The sequence below is a fragment of the Myotis lucifugus genome, unplaced genomic scaffold, assembly GCF_000147115.1.
Source record: "Myotis lucifugus unplaced genomic scaffold, Myoluc2.0 scaffold_1691, whole genome shotgun sequence".
Lineage (NCBI taxonomy): Eukaryota > Metazoa > Chordata > Mammalia > Chiroptera > Vespertilionidae > Myotis > Myotis lucifugus.
In genome coordinates this window covers 958-27,102 of record NW_005872739.1, presented here as the reverse complement: position 1 = coordinate 27,102, position 26,145 = coordinate 958, and the positions used below count along the sequence as shown (strand labels likewise).

At 61.6% G+C, this 26,145-nt stretch overlaps 2 protein-coding genes across 2 annotated transcripts; one reads left to right on the top strand and one right to left on the bottom strand.

Moving 5' to 3' along the window:
* Nucleotides 1-17: 17 nt before the first annotated feature.
* On the top strand, nucleotides 18-17,239 carry TUBGCP6 (tubulin gamma complex associated protein 6). The gene is given in 27 exon segments (XM_006108039.3): nucleotides 18-950; nucleotides 952-1,045; nucleotides 1,885-2,048; nucleotides 4,255-4,465; nucleotides 7,409-7,582; nucleotides 8,590-8,711; nucleotides 9,458-9,521; nucleotides 9,629-9,738; nucleotides 9,939-10,030; nucleotides 10,127-10,266; nucleotides 10,995-11,144; nucleotides 11,629-11,710; nucleotides 11,793-11,881; nucleotides 11,999-12,114; nucleotides 12,986-13,124; nucleotides 13,395-13,466; nucleotides 13,637-14,996; nucleotides 15,152-15,210; nucleotides 15,317-15,467; nucleotides 15,553-15,730; nucleotides 15,821-15,962; nucleotides 16,035-16,229; nucleotides 16,303-16,368; nucleotides 16,370-16,436; nucleotides 16,516-16,729; nucleotides 16,815-17,014; nucleotides 17,109-17,239. Coding segments are annotated over 27 exon segments (5,187 nt in total). The 5' UTR covers nucleotides 18-306; the 3' UTR covers nucleotides 17,201-17,239.
* A 42-nt stretch (nucleotides 17,240-17,281) lies between these two features.
* SELENOO (selenoprotein O) lies at nucleotides 17,282-25,508 on the bottom strand (the record flags this gene model as incomplete). The annotated part of the gene is made up of 8 exons (XM_014450058.1): nucleotides 17,282-17,794; nucleotides 17,892-18,048; nucleotides 18,166-18,351; nucleotides 19,122-19,272; nucleotides 22,445-22,725; nucleotides 23,109-23,239; nucleotides 23,983-24,163; nucleotides 25,250-25,508. Coding segments are annotated over 8 exons (1,520 nt in total), but the record flags the coding sequence as incomplete, so codon positions are not given.
* Nucleotides 25,509-26,145: the final 637 nt, after the last annotated feature.

Below are 26,145 nucleotides of genomic sequence, written 5' to 3'. Positions count from 1 at the left end.
TCGCGCGGTGGTGACGCGCGGCGGCGGGAGTTGCGGAGGCGCGCTCTGGCCTGACTCCGCGGACCCTCCCGGGCCTCACGCCCCCTCCGCGGGCGGCGCCTCTCCCGGCCGCCCCTTCTCGGGCCCCGAGGGAGCGTGCGGGGCCGGCGCGTCCACCGAGTGCCCCCCGCTGGCGTCTCCGTCGGCTTGTCACGGTTCTGCGGGAGCCACCGGGTGCGGGCTGACGGGCCCCGCGGACCCCGCTCCGGCTCCGGCTCTGCGCCCCCGGCCGCGGCTGTTTGGCCCGGGGAGCCGAGCGGGGCGGGCATGGCCAGCATCACCCAGCTGTTCGACGACCTGTGCGAGGCCCTCCTGCCCGCGGCCCAGGCTCCCCTGCGCCCGCGCGGCCTGAGCCGCCGGAGGGCCAAGCAGAGCCTCAAGCGGGCGGCCTACAACGCGCTCTTCGCGCACCTCTTCCAGGAGGAGCCCCCGAGGCCGCCGCCGGGCCGCCCGCGCCTCCCGGTGAAGAACAAGGTCCTCATGCTGTCCTTCGACCTGCGGGTGGGCGGCCTGGGGCCCGAGGCCGACCGCCTGGAGGCGCTGGTGGAGAAGCTGGAAGCCGCCCCGCGCTGTCCGCTGGCGGAGGTGGGGTCGGCCCTGGACCTGCTGGTCCAGCTGGCGGGCACCGGGCCCCCGCAGGTCCTGCCCCGCCGGCGGGACCTCTTCCTGAACAACAAGCACGTGGGGAGGAACGTCCCCTACGGCGGCTACGACTGCTACGACCTGAGTGTGTTCGAGATGGACGTGCAGGCTCTGATCCGCCGGGAGGAGTACCTGTGTCAGGACACGATCCACAAGGCGCTCCAGGTGATGGAGGCCACGCCGGGCACCGGCCTGCCCACGGCCCGGCTCTTCTCCTACGGCGACCCCGGCGGGGACAGGTTCGAGAGAGACACCCGCGTCTCGCTGTTCGAGCCCTGTGCACAGTCGCACCTACGACATGGACGTCCGGCTGGACTTGCCCCCGGTGCCGGACAGCGCGGACCTCTCTGGACTGGCCATCAAGGTGAGTGCCGCCCTCCTGCCTGCGGCGCCCGGGGCCTTGGGAAAGGCCTCCCTGGCCGCCCTTTGGTCACGCGAAGGGAGTCCAGGCCACTTGGGGGCTGCGCTGTGGGAGGCCGGGCTGCTGCTGCTGCTGCTGCCCACCACCCGGGCAAGGACGCCGCTGCCGGCTGCAGGCCCAAGCAGGCGCGACAGGGCGTGCTGTTGAGGCGTTTTGCTGTCCTCAGAGGTGCCGCTTAAAGTGCAATACGACGTTCAGTTCTCGGTCACATAAGCCCGTTTCAGGGGCTCCATTTCCATACGGGGTAGAAAATGTGCGCTCGCACTGTACCTGCAGTTTTACATGCCTTTTCCACCTGTGACTGGGCTTTTGCATACATCACTGGGCTGTGTATTTTGTGGTTTTACGAGTGTCCCCGAAAGAAGAGACGCACTGTCGTTGCTCACTCGTTCCCTTACTACGAGACCTTTACTAGCAGGTCATCTGCAAACACGCACGACGCTGAACATCGTGGTTCGCATAAGTCTTTCCGTCTCTAGTCTGATTTTATGCTGGTTCCCCCAAATTGGCACTTCCAGAGCGGATGCGTTTCATTGTGAGTTACATTGAGGCTTACGTGTTGTGTGAAATTGGAAATTGAGAACCTTAGTAAATTAACTTAATTTCTTAAATTACGTAAGGGAGGCGGCAGCGCTGTGTGGTGCGTACGTGCCCACGAGGAACAGGAAGCATCGTCAGGTCTTTCCTGTGTGAGTGGACGTGTGAGGTCCTGGAATTCCCATCACGGGGGAACCTGGGCCCAGAGGCACACGTGGTGCTTTCTCCTTCGCCCTGGTCTCCAGGTGCCTCAGAGTGTGGATCCGTCCGAAGATGAAGGGTTCCAGTCAGCATCCAATTTGACCCCCGACTCCCAGTCTGAGCACGGCACGACCCCCGAGATCGACCCCTGGGACGCGGTGCTCACCTACGAGGCCAGCAAGCGGAGGTGCTGGGAGCAAGTCGGCTGGTACGTGCGCCTTGGCCTTCCCAGGCCTGCCCTCTCCGGCACGCGGGTGTGCTTTACCCAAGAGCCCGGTGGCTACTGGCAGAAGCCGCTGTGGCAGGATGGGGACTTGGGAGTCTCAGTCAGCCTGGTGCACAAAATCATCTTTGTCCTGGGAGTTGAGAGACGCTGGGGGGCGAGGACTGGCAGCCTCGCGGAGGTTCCCGCCGTGCCAGCCGCTCTGCAGGCCACACCTCCCAGCTGGAGCAGAGCCGCTCGCACCCGAGCTCACGTCCTTCCCACGAGGGTGCCAGTCTGAGGTGTGCGGGGTCGGCCCGGGGGTGCGGTCAGGGCTGGGGTGCTGACGAGGGCGCTGTCTTCGTGTCCATTGTTGTCCACGTTGAGAAGGAGGGGAGCGCTGCTCTCGGGCTGGTCACTGTGGTGGCGGCAGTGTTTCCTTGGTCACCACTCAGCCGGGTCCAGGGGCCTCTGAACCTGCATGTGCTTGTGTCTCGAAACCTCCCGGAGTGGGATGGAGGCCTTCCCCAGGTTTACTTGCTGAGTCGTTAGAACCTGTTTCCATTTAAACCCCAGCCACCTGGCCGGTTCCTGCCGTGGGCAGTTAAGGAAGCCGTGTTCCCACCACAGGCAGAGCTCGCTGTCCCGCACGGCTCCTGGCTGTAAGCCCTGCCCCCGCCCGGGGCCTCTGGCAGACCCACCTGCGTCCCTGAGGGTTGGTCTGCAGGTGCCGCCCATTCTGGAGAAGCCGCTTCCTCCTGTCGGCTGAGTCCTCCGTGGGGACGATGGGGATTTTAGTTGCTTGCATGGGCTTTTCTCCCTCGGCGCTGAGTCCGGGCGGGGGGTACAGGGTGCGGGGATGAGCCTGCAGGAGTGGGGCCGGAGCCGTGTGCCCCCCCTGCCCTCGGAGTCGTGAGTTGGAATGTCCAGCAGCTTGGAGCCCGTAGATACTTTTTGAGTTGCTAGACCTAAACCCAAGGCTCTTTGGGGAAGAGGAGAAAAGAGCTGGTCAGGTTTTACAAGTGAGAAAAGTTTCAGAAAGGCCTGTATTCCTGGCCTCTGTTTACTAAGAAATTACCTTTTCCATCAGTTTTAAAAGACAGTTTTTTCATACTTTCCAGGAGAGGTTGTTGGTTTTCAGAGGAATATTTTCCAATGTCCCGTGTCTGTGGCTGATTGTAACGATGTGACTGTGCTGGGTGAGGCCAAGCCCTTGGTGCCCTGTGCCCAGAGCCCAGAGCCACACTCGAAAGACCCAGTGTGTCTGCTCTGTGCTGGCCCGGCCGGCGTGGCTCAGTGGTTGAGCGTCGACCTATGAACCAGGAAGTCACAGTTTGATTCCCAGTCAAGGCACATGCCCCGGTTGCGGGCTGGATCCCAGTAGGCGGCGTGCAGGAGGCAGCCGATCCATGATTCTCTCTCATCATTGATGTTTCTATCTCGCTCTCCCTCTCCCTTCCTCTCTGACATAAAAAAAAAAATCATGAGGCTGCTCTGTCCATCCTTTGTGTAATATGCACATAACTTGAACTCGCACACTTGGACCGTTTTTAAGGATACAGCTCAGTGGCATTAAATACATTCACATTGTTGTGCAGTCACCACCACCATCATCTCCAGAACTTTCCGTTTTCCAAATGGAAACTCTGTCCCCATGAAACGCTCACTCCCGTCCCTCCCCAACCCCTGGCACCACCATCCTACCTTCTGAGTCTGCCACCCGGGGCCTCCTGTACGTGGATCGGCAGGGGGTGTCCTTCCTCGTCTGGCTTGTCTCACTGAGCGTAGCTTCATCGGGGCCCGTGGTCGCAGGTCCCGAAGGCCCTTCCTTTGCGGGCTGAATGCTCTCCCGTGTGGTTTAATCCACGCACCGGTCGGGGGACAGACCCGGGCTGCTTCCCCCTTGGGCTGTTGTGAACGTGCTGCTGTGCACGGGTGTGTGAGCCTTGTGCTCGTTTTTAAGATAAAGCTACGGTGTGAGTGTCGGTCGTCCTGAGGACCATCGTGTGGGCCCAGTGGGTGCTGGGGTGGGACTCTGTGTGGATTGTCTGGACCCAGCGCAGCCGGTGCTGAGCCCACAGAGCTGAGGGAGAGGCTGGTGGCTGGGCGGACACACACCTGCTCTGTGTTTCTTGGACGTTGTGTTGTATTGAGTCGCTTTCTCCTGCTTTTTGTTCATGTAGTTGAGGTGCCCGTGGCTCTGTCTCCACAGCCCCCCTGGCCACAGAGAAGAGCCCTACCTCACGGAGGCGGGAAGGGACGCCTTCAACAGTTTCTGCAGGCTGTGCCGAGGAGAGCTGCAGGTGCTGGGCGGGGGCCTCCCGCAGGCCGCGCAGCCCGTGCTGGTGCAGGAGTGCGAGCTGGTGAAGGACGTGCTGAACGTCTTGATCGGGGTCATGTCTGCCACGTTTCCCCTCTGCCAGGTAAGGGTGCGGGCACACGTCACTGCACCAGCACAGGGTTGGTGGCTGGCACTGCCCGAGCGCTCCACAGGGCAGGAGGAGGCCGGTGCGGGGAGTGGATGGCCCCAGCCCCAGCGCCAGGCCGGTGGGCCTGCAGCCGCTCTGCGGCAACGGCAGAGATGCATTCTCATTTCAGTCCTAAAAACTGCTCATTCATTAACGTCCTTTGCAGGCGGAACAAGAGTAAGGTGTTCGTTGCTCTCATTCATTCTCTGACTGTGCGTTACAGCGATTGATTTTAAAAAATATATTTTTATTGATTTTTTACAGAGAGGAAGGGAGAGAGAGAGAGAGTTAGAAACATCGATGAGAGAGAAACATCAATCAGCTGCCTCCTGCACATCTCCTACTGGGGATGTGCCCGCAACTCAGGTACATGCCCTTGACCAGAATCGAACCCGGGACCTTTCAGTCCGCAGGCCGATGCTCTATCCACTGAGCCAAACCGGTTTTGGCTCTCTCTCATTATTGATCTTTCTATCTCTCTCCCTCCCTCTTCCTTCCTCTCTGAAATCAATAAAAAAAAAAAAATGTCAGTGATGAGAGAGAATCATTGATTGGCTGCCTCCTGCACACCCCCTACTGGGGATTGAGCCCGCAGCCAGGGCATGTGCCCTTGATCGGAATCGAACCCAGGATCCTTCAGTCTTCAGGCCGACGCTCTACCCACTGAGCAAACCAGCCAGGGCGAGCATCGTCTTTTTGTGCTGCAGGATTTGGTGCCTTAGTACCTGAGTGAGGACTTTGCATCTGTGTTCACAGGGATTTGGCCTGTACTTTCCTTCCTGGTGATGTGTTTTGTTTTTTTTTTGTTTTGTTTTTTTAAATATATTTTATTGATTTTTTACAGAGAGGAAGGGAGAAAGATAGAGAGTTAGAAACATCGATGAGAGAGAAACATCGATCAGCTGCCTCCTGCACACCTCCCACTGGGGATGTGCCCGCAACCAAGGCACATGCCCTTGACCGGAACTGAACCCGGGACCTTTCAGTCCGCAGGCCGACGCTCTATCCACTGAGCCAAACCGGTTTTGGCCCTGGTGATGTGTTTATCTGACTTTGATTTGGGACAGTCCTGGCCTCTTGGCATTAGGGACTCTTCCCTCCTCTTCAGTTCTTGGAAGAGTTTGAGAACAGTCACATAAGTTCTTTAATTGTTTGTTAGAAGTCACCAGTGAAGCCATCTGGTCCTAGGGTTTTATTGTTTGGGGGAGGTTTTTTGTTGCTTTTCTTTAAATTATAGCAAAATATACCCAACATTTATCTTAATGTGTTGGGAGGTGTGCTGGTCTGGGCCTGTGAATAGTGAGGTTGCTGGGGATGCCTGCGGCACCCACTGGCCTGTACTGACGTGTGGCAGCCCCCACTCCCCCCCACGCACCTGGCCGGGCTGTGGCTGGACGGCCCTGTCGTTCCTTGGATTTCAGGACACACCTCGGCCAGAAACCGTCAGGGACCTTCGAGGAACAACATCGACTCTTCGCAGGTCTCGGGGGGAGAGAGGAGGAGGAAGGGGATCTGGGGCTCTGCCTCCATTGGGTCGAGGGTAGGGGTGCCTCAGGGTTTGTGGGTTCACTCTTTATTTATTTTATTTTATTTTTTAAATATATTTTATTGATTTTTTACAGAGAGGAAGGGAGAAGGATAGAGAGTTAGAAACATCGATGAGAGAGAAACATCAATCAGCTGCCTCCTATACATCCCCTACTGGGGATGTGCCCGCAACCAAGGTACATGCCCTTGACCAGAATCGAACCCGGGACCTTTCAGTCCGCAGGCCGACGCTCTATCCGCTGAGCCAAACCGGTCAGGGCGTGGGTTCACTCTTTATTGGTGAATTTAAAACATAAGGGTGGGAATTAGGGTGCAGGAAGGGAGCGCTGGGGTCACTCAGGCGGGCCGTTATCTAGGCCCCAGGGTTCCTAAAAGGGGAACTTTGCCGAGGGGCGGCCTGGTCTCGTGTTTTGCTGGCAGCCTCGCTGTGCAGCTGGCACGTGCGCTCAGGGCTCAGGACGGGCTTCCCGCCCAGGTGTCCAGTCAGGGCAAGCTAGTTTCCTTTTTTCTTGAGGCCGTTTTGCAAGTTGTATATTTCCGGGAATTTTCCCATTTCATCCAGGTCATCTGATTTGTTGGCAAAGAGTTGTTGATGGTGTCTTCTCTGTTTCTGTAGAGTCAGCGGTATGTCCCCTGTCCTTTCTGACTCTAGGACTTTGCCTCTTCTCTCCTTTGTCATCTTTTTCTTACTCAGTGCTGCTAACGGTTTGTTGACTTTGTTGATCTTTTCAAAGAAACAACTTTTGTTTTCATGGTTCTTTTTACTGTTTCCAGTCCATGTTCTTTCCCGCTGCTCTCACCTTATTTCCTTCCTTCTGCTTTGGGTTCAGTCGCTGCCTTTTCCAGCTGCTTGAGGTGTGCAGTGCAGTTATGATGAGACGTGTTCTTGACGCAGGCGCTTGGGCTGTACGTGTCCCTCTCGACGCGCATCGCTGCGCCCTCGCGGTGCTGCCAGCGTCCCGCAGGCTGTCTCCCTTCTCTGGCTGCAGACAGTGAGGGGGAGCGTGCTGGGCAGAGGCTCTGCATTGTCCATTATTCCTCGGACCTGACCCAGGAGTTGGGGTCGGCTCCGAGGGCCTTTTCTGAAGCTTGTGCTCCGAGAAGGTTGCTCGTTGCTCCTTCCATGTGGTGTGGAGGGCACCCTGTCTCCGCGCCTCCCACGTGGCCTGACATTTAAACGTGTGGCAGGGAGTGGTCACACTGGGTGGGGTATGCCTGGTGGCCACCTGCTTTCTGCCTTGGAACGTCCTGTTCGTGTGTCTGGGGCTCTCTGGGCAGAGCCGTGGTGGGGTGCGTGGGGGTAGGGGTCTTGGAGTCTGGCCTCAGTGACCCCTTCTCTGCCCTCTCCAGCCGACTCAGGCCTTCATGGTGAAGCGGGGCATCCACGTGTCAGGAACGTCCCCCGAGAGCATCAGCAGCCTCCTCTCGGAGGTGGCCGAGTGCGGGACCCACTACGCACGCCTGAGCCACTTCTCTCTGCAGCCCGTGCTGGACGCCTCCTGCAGCAAGGGCCTCGTGTTCCAGGTGGGCCTGGCCTCCTGTGAGGTGTGCACAGGAGCTGGGAGAGGGCCTCAGGGCTGCCCACACCACTGAGCCCTTGTCTCCTGTCACGCCTGCAGCCTGACGTCACCCTTCCAGAACGGGGGTCTCAGCAGCGTCACTTGACTGGGAGCCTGAGATAGTGGGAGGCGGGTGTGGCCCACATCTGGGGGCCTGGGCAGGACCAGGCGGGGTGGGTGGGCCCAGGCTGCTGTTCCCCACCGGGTCCCTGGTGCATCTTATGCAGTTGACACAGTGGATTTCCCTTATTTGGCGAGTTGAGTTCCAGGAGCTGGGGCTGGACCAGGTCTCCCTGAAAGCCTGCCCCTGCGCTGGGTACAGCCCCCAGGACAGCAGTGCAGCTCCATGGGAGGGACAGGCATCCAGTGGAGCGGGGCATTCTGGGAGCACGGACAGAAGTGCCGGAGGAGGGCACCAGGCCCAGTGGGGCTGGGCTGCGAGTTCCTCAGGGTTTGGTGCTGCAGGGGGTGGTCGGGGTGGCAGGATGCGGTTCAGGTGTAGCTGGGCCCATGGAGACGGGGTAGGGGTGGGGGCAGAAGGAAGCTGACCCAGGCAGACTGCCCCGCCACCTGGGACATGAGGGCAGGCCCGCTGTCTCCTCGCTGGTGGGGTGGACACTGGTTCTGGCGGGTCCTGCAAAGACGTGAGCTGAGCTGGGGCCGTGTGTCCCTGAGACCCTCTCAGTGTCAGCCCGTGTGCAGTGCCTGCCCCTCCCCAGGACCCCCAGCCTCACTTCCCAGTTTCCTGGTGTGGCTGGTCCCGGCTGCAGGGACAGGATTTGCAGAGGGCTCGGTCCTAGCTTCCCGCTGGGCTGGGGTGCCTGGGTGGGACCCACAGGTGCCCATTGGGAAATGGAGCCCAGGGTTAGGGGATGGCAGCCGAGCCCGTTCCTAGCACCAGTGACCCTTTCCAGCCCTGAGCTCGGCTGTGTCCGTGCCCAGCCTCCTCCTCTGAGTCCCCTTGTCCAATAGGCCTTCACCAGCGGCCTGAGGAGGTACCTGCAGTATTACCGGGCGTGTGTCCTCTCCACCCCGCCCACTCTGAGCCTCCTCACCATTGGCTTTCTCTTCAAGAAGCTGGGCCGGCAGCTCAGGTGAGCACAGCACAGCGGCCACGCGTGGGGGGCTGGGTGGGGCCTGGAGGACAGCCCTCCTGAGAGGTGCCTGGACAGTCCTTGCCCGGCCGAGTTCCTCAGGTGCTGGGCCCGGGCGTGATGCTGGCTTGAAAGGGCCATGGTGCTGGGAAAAGGCGCGGCTCCCATGGTGGGAGCTCCCGCCTGAAGGGCACTCAGGAACCAGTTAGCTAGCCCGGGCGAGCGTCTGTCCGGCAGGTGCCAGCTGGAGAAGAGAGGGTGCAGGGCTGGGGGCCTGGGGAGGTGAGCTCAGTGGGAGAGGAGGCCTTCCAGGCCGAGGGGAGGAGGGTGGAGGCCCTGAGGGCTGGAGACGGGCCCAGTCAGGGAGGTGGGGCGGGGATACTGTGCTGCACGGGGACTGCCAGGGTGGAGAGGGCGAGGGGCCTGGGCGGGGGCTTAGCAGTCATCCAGGCCAGAGGAGGCGGCCACCTGGGTGAGGTGGTGGGAGTACAGGAGGGGCTCAGGGCAGAGCCCAGGTGCAGGAAAAGACCAGCACTCAGTGATGGGAGCCTTGGCTGAGCGGGAGGAGGGGAGGTGCATGGGGTGCCGTGGAGGGGCCCCGCAGGCGCTGAGGTCTGAGATCCTTGAGGGGCAGCTGGTTTTAAAGCCAGAGGGTGAAGATGGGAGGGAAGGGCTGGGCACATTCTGCTCACCTGCTTCCCCCCAGCCTGGGGCTCTGAGCACCTGCTCTCACCTGGCCTGTCTAGGTACCTGGCTGAGCTCTGTGGTGTGGGCACCTGCGGAGGAGAGTCCCGGGCTCCTTTCCCCACTGTGAGTCGTGCGGGATCCAGGAAGGGGGCGAGGCTGGGTGTGACTGCCAGGCCGCAGGGTCCCCTTGCTGTGCGCATGCGTCAAGCCCCACCCTTGGCTGTCTCCAGGGCGTGAAGCTGCTCTCCTACCTCTACCAGGAGGCCCTGGACAACTGCAGCAACGAGCACTACCCGGTGCTGCTGTCCCTGCTCAAGACCAGCTGTGAGCCCTACACTCGGTGGGCGTGGGGCCCGGGGCGGGGCGGGGCGGGGGGGGGGGCACACTCAGTCTCAGCAGATTCTTGAGTTGAATTCCTTGTCCCACACCTGCTGATGGGGAGGGGGCGGCATAGTCAGGGCTTGGACTGGGCTCCCTGGGAACACCCCTCCACCCATGGCAGCCCCGCCCACCTCACTACTGGCCCACCCACCCTGGCAGGTTCATCTATGATTGGGTGTACAGTGGGGTCTTCAGAGACGTTTATGGCGAGTTCATGATCCAGGTGAACCAGGACTACCTGGGCTTCAGAGGTAGGTGGTGGCTGGCTGCTGGGCTGGGCCTCCATGCCGTCCGGGGGGCAGGGCGGTCCTGGACGCAGGCCAGCGTGTGTCCCGTCCCACACTCAGATAAGTCCTACTGGACCCACGGCTACGTGCTCATCTCCAAGGAGGCGGGGGACTGTGTGCCCGCGTTCCTGAAGCACATCGCTCACGACGTGTACGTCTGCGGGAAGACCATCAACCTGCTGAAGCTCTGCTGCCCTCGGGTGAGTGAGGAGGCCCCATGCTCCCCACTCATGCTCTCCTCGCCCTGCCTCTTGTCCCTCTGGCCTCTCAGAGCTGAGGTCCAGGCCTGTTGGACCTGTCCCCCGAGACCTGGCCGCCTGTCCTTATCTCTGGGTCAGCACCTTGGAGCTGGGACCGCGGTGACTTCTCCCTCAGGGTCCCCTGAGTTTCATGAGGGGCTCCTGCCTCCGGGCCCATGTTCACAGATGGAGGGAAAGCAGAGGCCTTTCTGAGGCCGAGGGGCAGGGGGCCCTCCCCTCCTCGTCCTCGTGGGAGACGGCCCCTCGGGTGGGGAGGGGCTGCGGCTGCAGGAGGGTGGACAGGCTGGTGCAGGGAGCTGTGTCTGGGGCAGAGGCTTGGACAGAGGCCTGTGCCAACGTCCGCGTGGCCAAGGCCCAGGGCAGCGGTGGGTGTGGGTGGACGAGCAGCCTGTTTGAGGAGTGCTGTCCGATGTCTGAGCAGAGGCAGGCGCTGGCCAGGTGGGCCTGGGGCTTCCAGGGACCAGAACAGTGTGTGGAGGCCGACCAGGGGCCAGTGTGGGGCTGGAGGGTCAGGGCAGACGAGGGGCCAGATGTGACCTCGGAGCCGCGGGGGATGCCATCCCCTTGGTTAAGGAGCGAACTGCCCATGTGGGTGACAGAAGCATGGAAGCAGAGCTGGGGGTGGGCACGCGTCAGCTGGGCTCCCGGTGGGGTCCCCTCTGTTGCAGCATTATCTCTGCTGGTCCGACGTCCCCGTGCCCCGGATCTCGGTGATTTTCTCCCTTGAGGAGCTGAAGGAGATTGAGAAGGACTGTGCCATCTACGTGGGGCGGATGGAGAGGGTGGCACGCCACAGCTCCATCAGCAAGGAGGAGAAGGTTTGAGGACCATAGCCCTGGGGGCTTCCCTCACACCCTCCTCCGCTCCAAGGGGTGCTGGGTGTGGGGTGTGCAAGTGGTGCTGCCCCTGGCGTTCTCTGTCCTGGGGGTGTGTCTGGGTAGGGCATCCACGGGCAGGGGCTCTGTCCTCTCTTCTCCGGGAGCTGGCTGGGCGCTGGCTGGGAGCTGGCCGGGAGCTGGCCCTCCATCCCTGAAGGACGCCCCTGCGAGCTCCTTGGTCCCTTCCAGGCACACACTCAGGCCTGGGGTCTCAGCCTCGGATCCCGTGCAAGACCCCCCAGCTGCCCTGACAGGAGCCAGTCTTGTCACTGTTCAGGATGGTGGGGGGCGGGGTGCACTCGCCCTCGCAGCCGGGGCGCTGTCCCTGGGGGAGTCCACCTGGGGTCTGAGCAGCCTGTTGCAGGTCCTCCAGCCCAGGGGAGGGGCAGAGAGGGGAGCTGTGGTCACCGCTGGTCTTTTCCAGGAATTACGAATGGAGATTGCTAAGCAAGAATTAATCGTCCAGGCCCGAGAAGCGGCGTCCAGGGTCCTGAGTGCACTGAGCGGTGCGTGTGGCTCGGGTCCCCCTCTGGGATGCTGGCGGCTGCCTGTGGGGGCTCCTCAGGACGGTGCTCTGTCTCCATGCAGATCGGCAGATGTCTGAGCGGATGGCCTTGGACGCCCGGAAGCGAGAGCAGTTTCAGAGGCTGAAAGAGCAGTTCATGAAGGACCAGGAGGTGGGTGGGCTGTGGGCTTGCAGGGCCAGGGTCAGCTGTCGAGGCTGCGGGTGCTGGGGGCGGGGGGCTTGCAGGGCCAGGGTCAGCCGTTGAGGCTGCATGCGGGGTGTTATGCAGCGACGCCGGGCGGCCCGGCAGGAGGAGCTGGACGATGACTTCAGCTACGCCCGGGAACTCCGCGACAGGGCGCGGAGGCTGCAGGCCCTGGAGGAGCAGCTGGAGAGGAAGGCGAGGTAGGGTGGCTGCGGGGGTGGCACTTGGCTGACCCTCCTCGGTGAGGACACGGCAGGCCCCGTGACTGGTTTGACTTGGTGATGGTCGGTTTGCTTTTTATTTGGAAAACGTCCAAGTAGTTGTCTTGACTCCGAGCAGCCACTTGGCCTCAGTGCTCCTGGAGATGGACATGGGCACCTTCGTGTGTCCTCAGCCCCAGAACGTCTGCTGGGTGGTGTGTGTGGGTTGGCGTCCAGGCAGACTGTGCTGGCTTGACCCTGCCTCTCGTCTGTTTAACGTCCAGCCTGTTGGCCTGACAGAGTTGGGCATTTGTCCAGCACAGCGCCCGACAGTCGGTCTCTTACTGTGTCAGACTTGTCCCACCCTCGGGTTCCAAGTCCCCCAAAGCCCAGGGAAGAGCTGGGAGCAGAGTGGCCTCTCGGGGTTCTTCGTGGGAGGGGCTGTCCTTCCTGCTCAGGGCCTTGGTGGCCCGACCTCAGATAGTTTGTAGAGCTGAGCCCTGGAGCCAGTGATGTACGCACACGTCTGTGTGTATATGCGTGTGTGTGTGCACGTGTGCCCGTGGGTATGTGCATGTGGGTAGAAGTTATTCTCCTTCCTTCTGTGCAGCTGAGGAAGGGAGGCTGCCCCCAGAGGGCCCTTTGCCTCAGTGCAGAGGCGCATTCTGGTGTTTGTTCAGCATGGGCAGAACAGCCAGCTGGTGAGGCCCCTGCAGGAGCTGTGGGTGCAGAGGGACCAGCTGGGGGCAGGGGAAGGTGCCAGGTGTGCAGACCACCTGCCCGGGCCTCTGTCATGGAGAACCGCCCCCAAGGGGAGCAGCTGGACAGTGTGGGGTGACTGGTGACCAGTCCCCTCTGCATGTGGCTTCAGGCAGGCGCTGGTTGACCATTATAGCAAGTTGTCTGCAGAGGCAGCTCGTCGAGAGCAGAAGGCGCTGTGGAAAGTCCAGAGGCACAGGCTGGCGAGCGCGCGGGCTCGCTTTCTCTTAGAAGATCAGGAGCACATTCAGGTGTGTCAGGGGCCACTCTTCCTGGGCTTTAGGGGCTCCAGGACCCCCTGAACCTTCACGCAGACCTGCGTGCCCTTCTGGGGAAGGGATGGTAACTCCCTTCAGTTGCTCGGAGACGCGGCTGGGAAGGGGCTGTGAGGGCGGTCTGTAGGCGAGCTGCACAGCCCTGGGATCTCAGTGCTGAGGCTCCGGGCCAGGTGGCTTGGGGCGGGGGGTCAGGACTGCTCCACCTGCGCAGCTGCCGCCTCACGCCCTGGCATTGACTTTCAGGCCATGCTGAGAGACGCAGCCGAGGGGAGGCCCCCCGAGCCGCCAGCGGTGCTCCCAAGTGCGTGCTCCCAGGTGAGGGGCAGGGCACCTCCTGGGCATGTCGCATGGACTCTGAGCTGGGGGCCCAGGCCTGTGCTGCCCAGGGGGCAGTGGGTGCCTGTCCTGTGTCCCCACGGTCCCCAGAACGGAATTTGGGGATACAGCTAGATAACCAGGGGACCAACGATGCTCTTGTGTTTCAGGCCTCGTCTCTGGGCCCTGGGCACCCCGATGGAGGTGGCAGCTGTGATCCTGGGTGTGCAGAGCAGCACGTGGCTGCCTGGGATGGCCCAAGCCGGCCACAGCCCCTCGAGCCTCCAGCACTGGGGGCCTGCAGCAGCTCAGAGCTGGGAGCAGGCCTGCAGCCAGGACAGGCCGAGGGGCCAGGGCTGTTCTCTGCAGGCCTCAGTATCCAGGATTTCCTGCCCACGGGCCAGGGTGCTGAGCAGCCTGGGGGCGCTGGGGTGGCCCCTGTCTTGGAGGAGGCTCTGCAGACCATCGGCTCAGATCTGCGCTCCTCTGCTTCGTCAGCCACAGCAGGCACGGGCTGCTCGGGGCCACAGGAGTACGATTTCAGAACTGTCCTGAGGCCAGCTCTGGTCACTTCGGCCTCAGGGTCCCTCCAGACTGTGGGAGGCAGCTTAGGCTGCGAGGGGCTGCAGCTGTGGGGGGACACTCACGAGTTTAGGCTGGACACCTGTGTCCCGGATGGGCAGGTGGCTCTGCCTCACCCATGCCCACCCAGGAATAACCTCCCCAAGGAGGGGAGTAGCCAGACCATGGGGCAGCTTCTTGGGCATGTGTCTGAGGGTGGTATTCTCACAGGGGGCAATGCTTCTGGAATGGCCCCCTCCCGGCCACGGTGGAACGTCCATGGACACGTGTCTGATGCCAGCATCAAGGTGGGGGAGAACGTGTGGGACGTAGCCCCCTCCCGGCCACGGTGGAATGTCCACGGACACGTGTCTGATGCCAGCATCAAGGTGGGGGAGAACGTGTGGGACGTAGCCCCCTCCCGGCCACGGTGGAATGTCCACGGACACGTGTCTGATGCCAGCATCAAGGTGGGGGAGAACGTGTGGGACGTAGCCCCCTCCCGGCCACGGTGGAACGTCCACGGACACGTGTCTGATGCCAGCATCAAGGTGGGGGAGAACGTGTGGGACGTAGCATCCTCCCGGCCACGGTGGAATGTCCACGGACACGTGTCTGATGCCAGCATCAAGGTGGGGGAGAACGTGTGGGATGTGGCTCCCTCCCGGCCAAGGTGGAACGTCCACGGACATGTGTCTCAGTCCCAGGTGATGCTGGGGGATCCCCCAGGGGAAACCCAGCCTGATAAGCCCAGGCCCCTTCCGAGCCCCCCTGACCACGTGTCCCAGCCAGGCCTCAGCCTGGGAGCACAGAGCCCTACCTGGGACCATGACTCACAGCTGCTGGCAGAACCGGCCTCAGTCAGTGCCTGCACTCGGGTGGCTGGCTCTGGGGAAGAAGGTAGCCTCCAGGCCTTGCCGGGTGCTGAGGCTGGACCCAGTGCTGTGGGAGACAGCACCCCTGAGCCAGGTCAGTGGTCTGCAGAGCTGTCCTGTCGCTGGTGGTGTCCGGGTCCAGGAGGGGGAGGAGGAAGGGCGGGAAGTCTGCTGTCCTGGGACTTGGGAGGTGCTGCCCACAGCAGCACTGGCCCTGACTCCCCCTCCTGGCCCATTTGTGCCGCTCAGGCCCAGGGAGGAGTGGGGACACCGAGGACGGCTCTGCAAGCCAGCCTTCCAGCTCACAGGTCAGGGCAGAGGAGGGTGGGGCTCAGGGTTGGGGGGCCACACCCCACCTACCCCTCTCTTTTGGACAAAGGGAAGGGGCATGGTCATGATGCTGGGTTGTCTTAGGAATGTGCAGCCTCCCTGAGCAGCCCGGGCCTGGAAGAGGAGGCGGAGGACGGGGCAGTGGCCAGGCGCCAGGGCAGGGAGCAGGCCTACCTGGCAGGCCTGGTGGAGCAGTACCGCCTGGAGCAGTACCCGGACAGCTACGAGGCCATGTGTGAGTGGGCGCGTTGTGGGAGGGCGAGGGGGCGGCCCCTGGAGGCCCCTGGGTGACATCAGCTGTGCCGGCCCTGTCCCTGCAGCAGAGCCTCCCGTCGCGCGCCTCCTACACCACGGGCTTCCTCGGGCCTTCTCGCTCCCCGAGGACACCCGGGGCCCGCTGGGCACGGAGACCGTGGATGAGACCGCGGTGCAGCTGAGCGAGCTGCTGCCGCTGCCGGTGCTCATGAAGCACTCGGTCACTGCCCCGCTGGCCGCCCAGTGAGTGCCCCGCCCACCCTGGCCCCGCCCCCACCCCTCCTGGCCCCGCCTCCACTTCCCCGCCACCTGCCTGACCCAACCCCTCCCCAGCGTGTCCCTGGTGAACAAGGCGGCCGTGGACTACTTCTTCGTGGAGCTGCAGCTCGAGGCGCACTTCGAGGCGCTGCGGCACTTCCTGCTGATGGAGGACGGCGAGTTCGCACAGTCCCTGAGCGACTTGCTCTTCGAGAAGGTGAGCCCGTGGGGTGGGGCCGGGGCGGCGGCGGCTGCGGGGCAGCCTTGGGACCTGCCTCCTCTCCTGCAGCTGGGCGCCGGGCAGACGCCCGGGGAGCTCCTCAACCCGCTGGTGCTCAACGCGGTGCTGCGCAAGGCGCTGCAGTACAGCTTGCATGGGGACTCCCCACTCGCCGCCAACCTCTCCTTCGCCCTCAAGTTCCTGCCGGAGGCCTTCGTCCCCAACGCTCCGGATGTGCTGAGCTGCCTGGAGCTCAGGTACAAGGTCAGCAGAGCTGGCGGTGTGGGTGGGCTGGGCCGGGCCGGGCCTCCAGGTGTGCTGAGTCCACCCCCCGCAGGTTGACTGGCCCCTCAACATCGTCATCACCGAGAGCTGCCTGAGCAGGTACAGCGCCATCTTCTCCTTTCCTGCTGCAGCTGAAGCTCATGATGTGGACGCTCAAGGACGTATGTTTTCACCTCAAGCGCACAGGTGAGGCCTGCCCACGCCCACGCCCACGCCCCTCAGCTTCTGTGTTGGCCATGCAGCAGCTGCTCATCCCTCTGCGCAGCACTGGTGAGCCCTGCAGCCGGCTCCGTGCAGTTCCGCCAGCTGCAGCTGTTCAAACACGAGATGCAGCACTTCGTGAAGGTCATCCAGGGCTACATCGCCAACCAGATCCTGCACGTCACCTGGTGTGAGTTCCGGGCCCGGCTGGCCACGGTGGGCGACCTCGAGGAGATCCAGCGCGCCCATGCCGAGTACCTGCACAAGGCCGTCTTCAGGTGAGGCGGGGGCAGAGGGGGGCGTGGGCACCAGGGTTGCCCTGAGGCCGGGTCACCCACCGGCGGCATCGCCCTTGCTCCCCAGGGGCCTGCTGACGGAGAAGGCGGCTCCCGTCATGAACATCATCCACAGCGTCTTCAGCTTGGTCCTCAAGTTCCGCAGCCAGCTCATCTCCCAGCCCTGGGGCCCAGCCGGTGGCCCCCACGGCGCTGAGCACCCCAACTTTGCCCTCATGCAGCAATCCTACAACACCTTCAAGTACTACTCCCACTTCCTTTTCAAAGGTGAGCCATCCCGCACTGGCAGGTGGGCTGCCTGCAGGCATCGGGGCGAAGGGCAGGCAGGGCCCCACCCATCCCCTGGCTGCTCCTCCCACAGTGGTGACCAAGCTGGTGAACCGAGGCTACCAGCCCCACCTGGAGGACTTCCTGCTGCGCATCAACTTCAACAATTACTACCAGGACGCCTGAGCTGCTCGGCCTGGTGCAGGCATGTAAAGGTGCCTCGGGCGGGCCCCGGTCGGGCTGGGGTAGAATGACCACACAGAGATGGGCCTTGGGAGCTGCTGGTTTATTAGGGGCGGCTCCCAGAAGCAGGAGCCGGCAGCGCCGGTCCTCCCAGGCTGCCATGGGGGTTGTGGCTGCTGTGTCCTCCTGGGTCCGGTCCCTCTGCTGAGCTGTCCTTGCGTGAAGCAGCTTTTTATGGGGAGCGTGCTGCTGGCGGGACTGGGCTGGGCTGCTGAGTCGGTGTCAGACAGAGACGGGTCAGGTCCTGACTGGACGTCCCTGCCGTCATGGAGAGACGGGGTGTGGGGCTGCTCGCTGGCTGGGCACCGCCTCATGGACTCAGTGTCACTTGGGGCCTTGGGGGCCTTCCGGCCTCCAAGGCGGTTACGAGGATCACGTCACACACAGCTCGGCTGCCCAGAGCGGGGGCTTGCTGCTGTAGGAGCGGCGCCTCTCTGCTGTGCTGCCGGCCCCCTCAGGCTCAGCGGCCTCCAGGACCTCAGCGGCCTCCCCTTCCCTGTGGTACGGGGCCTCCAGCAGCTTCAGCACCCGTCGCACCTGGAGAGGAGCAAGGGGAGGTTATTGGGGACCCCTCCCTCCCTGGCCCAGCCCCTGCTGCGGGACCCAGGGAAGAGGAGGGACTGCGGGCCCTTGCCTCTGAGAAGTCTCCATTCTCGGCAGCCTCGATGGCATTCTGCGCGATGTAGTTCCGCAGGACGTACTTGGGGTTGTTGGCGTGCATGACATGCATGCGCTCGGCCTGCCAGGTGTCCTCGTCAGCGGCACCCTCCCTGTCCTGCTCCAGCCTGGTCCTGGAACCACAAGCCCCCTTGGCACAGCTGCAGCTCCCCGCCGCCTCCGTCGGGTTCCCAGAGATGGTGCCGCGCAGTCAGCACTTTGCCGACCCCGCACAGCTCAGCTGGACTCACCTGTACTGCTGCAGCCAGTCAGCCCAGTGGCCCCTGTTCCTGCTCAGCAGCTCGGCCGGGCTCAGCTGCTCCAGCCGCGCCTGCTGCTCCACGCGCTCCAGCTCCTTTGTGACGTTGGCCCGGGTGCCGATGAGCGCGAAGAGCTGCGGGTTTGACTGCGCCAGCATCAGCATCATGGAGAGCTGCCTGGGGTGGGGAGCGGCTCTGAGTGTGTCCAGGAGGCTGCAGCGCCCCACCCTGGCTGTGGACCATAGCCTGGGACTGCTGCACACCTTGACGACTGTCCCAGAGGAGGGATGGCCCCACCTGCCCTGCTGCACCCGCTACAGCCTGGCTGAGGGGAGCCCAGGCCCCATGGGTGAGGTAGATACGGGCACCTGCCAGCTGGCCACCCTTGTTCAGCAGCCCCTCCCTGTGACGGGCACAGCTGCACCCGAGGAGATGCCACAGACCGACTCAGGCGGACCCTGGGGTGGGCAGGGCACCGTCTGCCCCCACCCAGCACTGACTTCTGGGAGAAGTTCACTGCAGTCAGAGACAGGTCCTGCCGGCCAGTCCACCCTGGGTCCCCAGGCCCCACATTAAATTCCTCTCTGACCAGCCTGCAGGTTTGTTCATTAAAATGCACAGCCGCGCCTCCGTGTCTGGCCCTGAGTGTGGGCTGCACCCCAGGGACGTGTGCTCTTCCCAATGGGAGATGGTGCAGAAAGCAGGGCCCAGTGGAAGCCTGAGGGCCACCGAGAGCAGAGACCACCGTCCCCCAGCCCAGGCCCTGGGCCTCCCCATCCAGTGTCAGCATCACTGTCCTTTCCTCTGACCGCCACTCATTCCTGGGAAGGGAGCAGCTGCCCGGGCCCCAGCTGTCCAGCAGCACCGATGTGCAGCCCCTCACATGCTCTGTTCTGTCTCTCCTTTTCTGGAAACAAATTCCAAGGAAGTAGGACATGAGCACCCACCGGGGGTCCATCTGGGGCCGGAAGGCAAGCCGCAGCTCCTCCAGGGAGGCGCACTGCTCCATCAGCGCAGTCAGGAACTCGGCCAGGCCCGGAGCCTCAGGCCCCACTGGGAAGGAGCTCAGCAGGTAGAAGGTGTTTGTGAAGTCGGCACCTGGAACACACAGCTGCTCAGGTACAGGGAGGCGGAGGCCAGGCTCTGCTGCCCTCGTGCAGTATTGCCTACGACAGACTGACCCACACTCCATCCTATGGTGTCAGGCCCAGCTGTTCCTCAGCCCCTACTCTGGACCTGACAAGTCCTCAAGGTCCCCAATCCCAGTTTCTTCATCTGTAAAATGGGTACAAAAGTGAAGGCACTGGGGTCGGCCCCTGGCCTCAGGAGCTAGTGTCCCCAAGCCCCGGAAACATGCCCATAAGTCCTCAGTCTGACCTGTCAAAACAGTCATCATAACTCCTAAGAAAACCTCCAGCCCTAGCCAGTTTGGCTCAGTGGATAGAGCGTTGTCTTGGGAACTGAAAGGTCCCGGGTTCCATTCTGATCAAGGGCACATGCCTGGGTTGTGGGCTCGATCCCCAGTGGGGGACTTGCAGGAGGCAGCTGATCCATGACTCTCTCTCATCATGGATGTTTCTATCTCCCTCTCCCTTCCTCTCTGAAATCAATAAAAATAAAAATAAAAAACCTCCAAAACCACAAAGGAAACAAGAAGGGAATGAATTCAGTGTGTTACCAAAGAACCAACAAAACACAAGCAGCAACGGAGAAAATGAGGGCAAATGGTGTCAGACACAGACAACAAATAGCCAACTGGCAGAAGCGCTTCTTTCTCAGGAATCACTTAAAGGAAATGAGTTAAACTCCAATCAACAAGCAGGGATTGGCAGGATGAAGTAAAAGATCCAACTACACCACCATCTCCGAGACTCACTTTAGAATCAAGTTGAGAGTGAAAGGTTGGGAAATGTGTCCTGTGCAGAGAGCCTAGAAGCTGGTGGCCTGACGTCGGACGCAATAGGGTTTGGGAGGAGCTGTATGACGTGCTCGGACGTGGACGTGCCTCTCACACAGGACCACACGCACACGAGTGGGAGCTCCTGATGTGCAAGGCGAACGTCCGCCGAGCTGAAGGGAGAAACAACAGTCATGTCCACGTCCAGCAATGGGGGTGGCGTCCAGGTGGACGTTCAAGGACCCACACCCCACACGCCAGTAAACACCGGACCACAACACTGCCCGTGGGAGCCACACGCTCCCCATCAGACCACGGTGGCCACCAGACAAGTTCTAATACAGTGAGAAGGGCTGCTGGTATCTCCGCCGGCCACAGTGGAATGAAGCCACAAATCACAAACGGGAGGAAAATGGAAAATTCACAAATAATGTTGAAATCAACATAACCCAAGGGCCCAACAAAGAAATCACAAGGGAAATGATAAAATACGCAGAAAGACACGAGCACACCATGGATGCCAACTTTAAAAGATCTCTCATCACAAACACAGTTTGTAACTATGTGTTCCCTAGAGTCTCCGTGATCATGTTGCGTATACACAAGTATCAAATGGTGGTGTGCACCTGAGTGAACATGTCGTGTGTCAATCACGTCAATTAAAAAAGATCTCAAATCAATCACCTGATATCATACCTAACAAACTAGAAAAAGAACAAAGCAAGATCAGTGAGCAGAAGGGAAGGAACTAAAGATTACAGCAGAGATAAATGAAACAGAAAAACTGAGAAGATCAACAAATCGATAAACTTAACTACATTGACAAAAAGAGAAGATACAAATAACTAAAATCAGAACCCAAAGACTAAGAGATTACAATGAATAATTACATGCCAATAAATCAGATAACTCTGGTGAAATTGGGCAAGTTCCTAGAAACACACAAATTACAACTGACTCGAGAAGAAACAGAAAATCCATAGTTCTGTAACTAGTAAGGATACATACCGAATTCCTGATCTAACACTTCCCCCAAAAGAAAAGCCCCGGACCTGACCCTTCACTGGTGAGTTCTGTCAACCACCACTCTAGCTGGTGTGGCTCAGTGGACAGTGTCAGCCTGCGGACTGAAGGGTCCCAGGTTGATTCCGGTCAGGGCACATGCCCAGGTTGCAGGCTCGATCCCCAGTGTGGGGCGTGCAGGAGGCAGCCGATCAATGATTCTCATCATTGACGTTGCTCTCCCTCTCCCTTCCTCTCTGAAATCAATAAAAATATATTTAAAGAATTATCACCAATCCTCAAACTCTTCTGAAAAACAGGGAACTCTTCCTGATTTACTCTGTGAGGCTGGCACTGCCTTGACACCAAAGCCAGATACTGCAAGGAAAGAAAGCGACAGGCCAGTGTGCCAGGACACTAGCGAAGTCCAGCTGTTCGAAGGGCCGGCACCATGGCCAGCAGGGTGTGTCCCAGGAGCGCACGGGGCTGCGACCTCCATCCCAGTGTGAGGGTCAGGGGGCTGGTCTTTGGGAGGCAGTCGGGTCATGAGGGTGGGGCCTCCTGGGGGGACTCGTGTCCTTGTGAGAAGAGACAAAAGCTCCACCCTCCCTGCTCTGCCCATGAGGACCCAGCGTGGAGGCAGCATCTGTGAGTGAGCAGCGGCCTCACCAATAACCCCCCACGCTGGCACCTCCATCTTGGCCTCCAGCCTCCAGAACGGAGACATGGCTGTGGGCTGAGGCCCGTTTGTGGCAGTTCGTTCTAGTTCACACGGACTAAGGATATGAATGAAGGCGTAAAGCCATGTGGTCGCCTCCACTGACGCACATGGTGAAAGCACCCAAACTGGAAACAGGATGAGGCGCAGCCCCGCCTGCTCTGTGGTGGCGGACAGGAAGCTTCCCTCCCGCCAGCCTGAGCTCTGGGCCAGGCCCTCTGCTAAGTGCAGGACCGAGTGTGGGACTGAGAGGGCTGTTTTCACAGCAGCGAAAGGGCCAGCCGGCCCACGGCATGGGCGGGTGGTGCTGAGCACAGCAGGCCCGTCCGCACAGCGCAGCGGCCTCCGCCTCGGTCAGCACGGGGCCTGCAGGACCCGGTGCTCACGTTGTCAGCCAGACACACAGGGCTGTGGGCTTCCCCTTCTGGGAGACAGCGAGCAGGACGGTGGTGCCCGCGGGTCACGTGGAGTCAGTTTCAGTGGGAAGATGGACAGTTCTGGACACGGGTGGGGGGCTGGCTGCACCACAGTGGGATGTACCCAACGCCCCTAGCGTGCACAGCGAGGACGGTGAAAGGTCAGCTTCACCTCACGTCTCTCTCACCGCAGAGCGCGTACCGAGCCCACAGCGGCGTGTGCACCCGCCCACTCACCGGTCAGGTGCATGGTCTCCAGGAGCTTGGCCACCAGTGCCGGGTCCTCCTCCCGCTCAGCCTGCACGAGGCCCAGCTTCCTGCGCATCTTGCTCAGGTAGTGCCTGCGGAACTCGGCGTCATACTCCTCGGCCAGGATGGCCTCGCCCTGCTCGAGGGGCAGCTCGGGCACCAGGGCCTCGGCCAGCTTCTGCAGGTTCCACTTGCACACCTCAGGCTGCTTGCTGAACGAGTAGCGCCCCGCATTGTCCGAGGCATTGCAGACGTGGTCGGGGTCGTACCTGCCACAGGGGGAGAAGGTGCTGCCCGTGTGGCTGCTGCTCCCCCGCCACCCCCCAGGAGTCCTGGCCCTTCGGGCTCAGCTCAAGGACCCTGCAGAGTCCTCGACTCTCTCCTGCCACCAGCTGACACTCCATCAGCCACCAGCCCTGACGGGTCCACCTCCAGAGCAGCGAAGCAGAGTCCTGCCTGCCTCCTGCTCACCACCTGCCCCTGGCCTTGCCCTTCAGTCCGTTTCAGGACATGCTGAGGGGGGAGAACCCTTTGAAAGTGCTTTTTCTCGGATCGAAACCCTCCAGGGGACTCCACTGCTAGGAACACCGACCAGCTTGGCCTGCAGGCCCCTCCCCTGCCCAGCGACTCGGGCGCTGTGGGGTGTGCCCACCTGTCCAGGAAGCCAAAGGGCCCGTAGTCGATGGTGAGCCCCACAATGCTCATGTTGTCCGTGTTGAGCACGCCGTGGCAGAAGCCGACACACTGCCACTCAGCCACCATCCGGGCCGTGCGACGTGTCACCTGGGGCAGGACGGGCCTGGTTGCTCCCTCCAGCCCCCTTCCCGCCCGTCTTCCCCTCCCGGGGGCGAGCTGTGCTCCTGAGGGGCCCTGGCACAGATCCTGTCCTCTCGACCAGATACTCAACCGTGGGGAGAACCTGAGGAGACTTCAGGAGGGCTCTAGCCCCCACATACACCATCTACTTCTTTTATATACTCACTGGTTTGGACTTTTACCAGAAAAATCATGAAGCCTGACATCCCTATGACTCAGGCCCAACGGGAAGACCATGTGGAAACAAGGAAGTTACCACATCATCAGGCAAAACCCTCCCTGGTCCAGGCACTTGTGCTGGGCCCGCCTTGCCCACAGGCTGCCCAGGAAGGAGGCTCAAATGGTCTGTCCGGCCACCAGCCCTGCTGCTCATGCCCCAGGTCCACTGCTCAGCACCCCATGGCGTCTCGAGGACATGCTGGCCACAGGGAGAGCAGGGGCCCCACAAGATATCCCAACGCCCTGTGTCCAGACCCTAGCCGGCAGGTGCCACCCTCCCGAGGCTGACCCCAGGCACTGACTGGGCAGCACAATGGACGTTCAGAGATGGCCCACGGCAGGTGTGAGCTGAGGGAGGGAGACAGTGCCACAGCAGTCGGCTCGAGTGACCAGCGCAGGACGGGCCCCCAAACACCTGCTTGGCCGGTGCCCACTTCTGGGGGAAAGAGGGCTGACCCAGGGCAGGCAGGCCTGGCACCTCTGGGACCCACCTCACGGAAGAAGGCAGCGTTCCTCTGCACAGAGTCGCTGGCATGCGTGGCCTGGATTTCAGGGTAGAAAGTGCTGACCACATAGTCCAGCATCTGCACGCGGATGTCGTTCCTCCCCATGCTGGGGCCCGCACGGCCCGTGTGCTCATCCTCAGCCTTAAAGATCTCAAAGGACCCGAACCTGCGGGGAGCCCCAGTTTCCACAGGTTAACCATGACCCGTCCCCTGGGAAAAAGGAGAGAGAAGCCTGGCCCCGGACGGCAGCTGACGGCGGACACCTGTGTCCGAACCACCAGCCAGTGGTACGAGCTGAGCACAACAGGCTCACTGGCCACGCTCACAGCTCACACGGCCGGCATGGCGGGAGGCCCAGGGACGCCCCCGGCTCAACCAGGACAAGGCCCCCTGCACGTCCGCCCACACCCAGGACGTGTCGTCACTGACATCCTGCCGTGGGTGCTCAGGCACCGTGTCCCCTGGGCCATGAAGGAGGCCCGGAGACATGTGGTTGTCCTGACAGGTGACTGCCAGCAGCAGGCCGGCCCCACAGCTGAGTGATGGGTCACAGTGCCCGTGGTGCCACCGAGGGGTCTCCCAGGGTGAGGCCAACCGTCCTGGCTCCTGCTATCCCCGGAGGACAAGAGGGCACCCGGGACTGGCCTGGGGACTGCTGAGCCATCGTGGGTGCCCGGACACACACTACAGGGTTGGCTCGGCCCCACGGCCACCTCCTGACACACTGGGTTTGATGCCAGGCAGCACAGTGACATCTGGACGGACAAACAGGCTCCTATCAGAGATGGAGCCAGAGAGGAGTCTGCTGAGTGAGCGTGTGAGGGACACGGGTAACAGCCCCTTATTCATCATGACGCTACACGTGGCCACTTTCTTGGAGGATTTCAGGCAGCTCCTGTCAGACTCTGAGGGAGTAGCCGGCTGTCGTGGCCTTTCCCAGACACCTGCTTGGACAGTCCCGCCTCCGCCTGGCCCTGCACCCTCTCGGATGCTGGGGCGCCTGTGGACTCGCCGCCACGGCCTCTGCCACCCCATCCCTTCTGGCGGCAACAAGTGTCGGACAAGGAATCTGGGAGGGCACGGCTGTCCACACGCAGGACGGGGCTCCTGACCCAGGAAACGCCCGGTCCCCTCTGTCCGGGGGTCAAAGGTCTCCTTCACGGACAGCCGGCTTCCGCTGTCCGAGGGCACAGACGCTCAATGTACCTGAGCTGCACGGGCGTCTCCTCGGCCCGTAACCAAGCGCCGTTACCTGAGGAAGGTGGAGGCTATTCGCAACACGACCGCGCACGGCTCGTGCTTGGGGTTGCCGTCGTAGAACACGTCGCGCACGACCGTGGACTCTGAGGTGACACAGGCGCCGGCCCGCGTGGTGGGGACCCCCAGGTGGAACATGGCCTCGCTGCACAGGAACTCCCGGACGCTGGACCGCAGGACCTTGCGGCCGTCAGCCTGTCTGGAATCAAACACAGAGGTCACTGCGGCGCTGGCGGGGGCGCTCCACCCTGAGGCTCAGTGCAGACGCAGGGCCTGGAACAGAGCCTGCGAACAGCCATTTAGAAACCACCCACAGCCGCTCTGACATCATCATAAAATACCGTGACGAGCCCTGTGTTGTCCCCGGTCTGGAGCCAGAGTGAGCGCTTGGCCTGGAGCTGGAGGCGAAGGGCAGTGAAGGCCTGTAGACGCCCCACCCGGGACCCAGCCTGCTGTCACGTGTCTCTCTCTCTCTCACACACACACACACACACACACACACACTCACACGGAACTGCAATTCTACATTTATTCGTTTTACAAAAACAACAGTACACACACAACAGCGCTATGTGTAGTGGGGCGCGACCTCGATTCCTTGTATGCTTTTGACCTTTCTTTACACTAAGCCTCTTATTGTTAATAGACTTTTTTCAGAACAGGCTTAGGTTCACAGCAAAATGGAGTGGAAGGTGCAGAGATTCTCATGCAGCCCCTGCAGCCCCACAGGCACCGCCTCCCAGCAACACCCCCACCAGATGGGGCATTTGTGCCGACGGGTGAACCTGTACCCACACGCCGCATCCCCCGGCCCAGGGTTACATCAGCGTCCTCTGTTCTGTGGGTTTGGACAAATGTATGATGACATGTACCCACCATTGGTGTCACAGA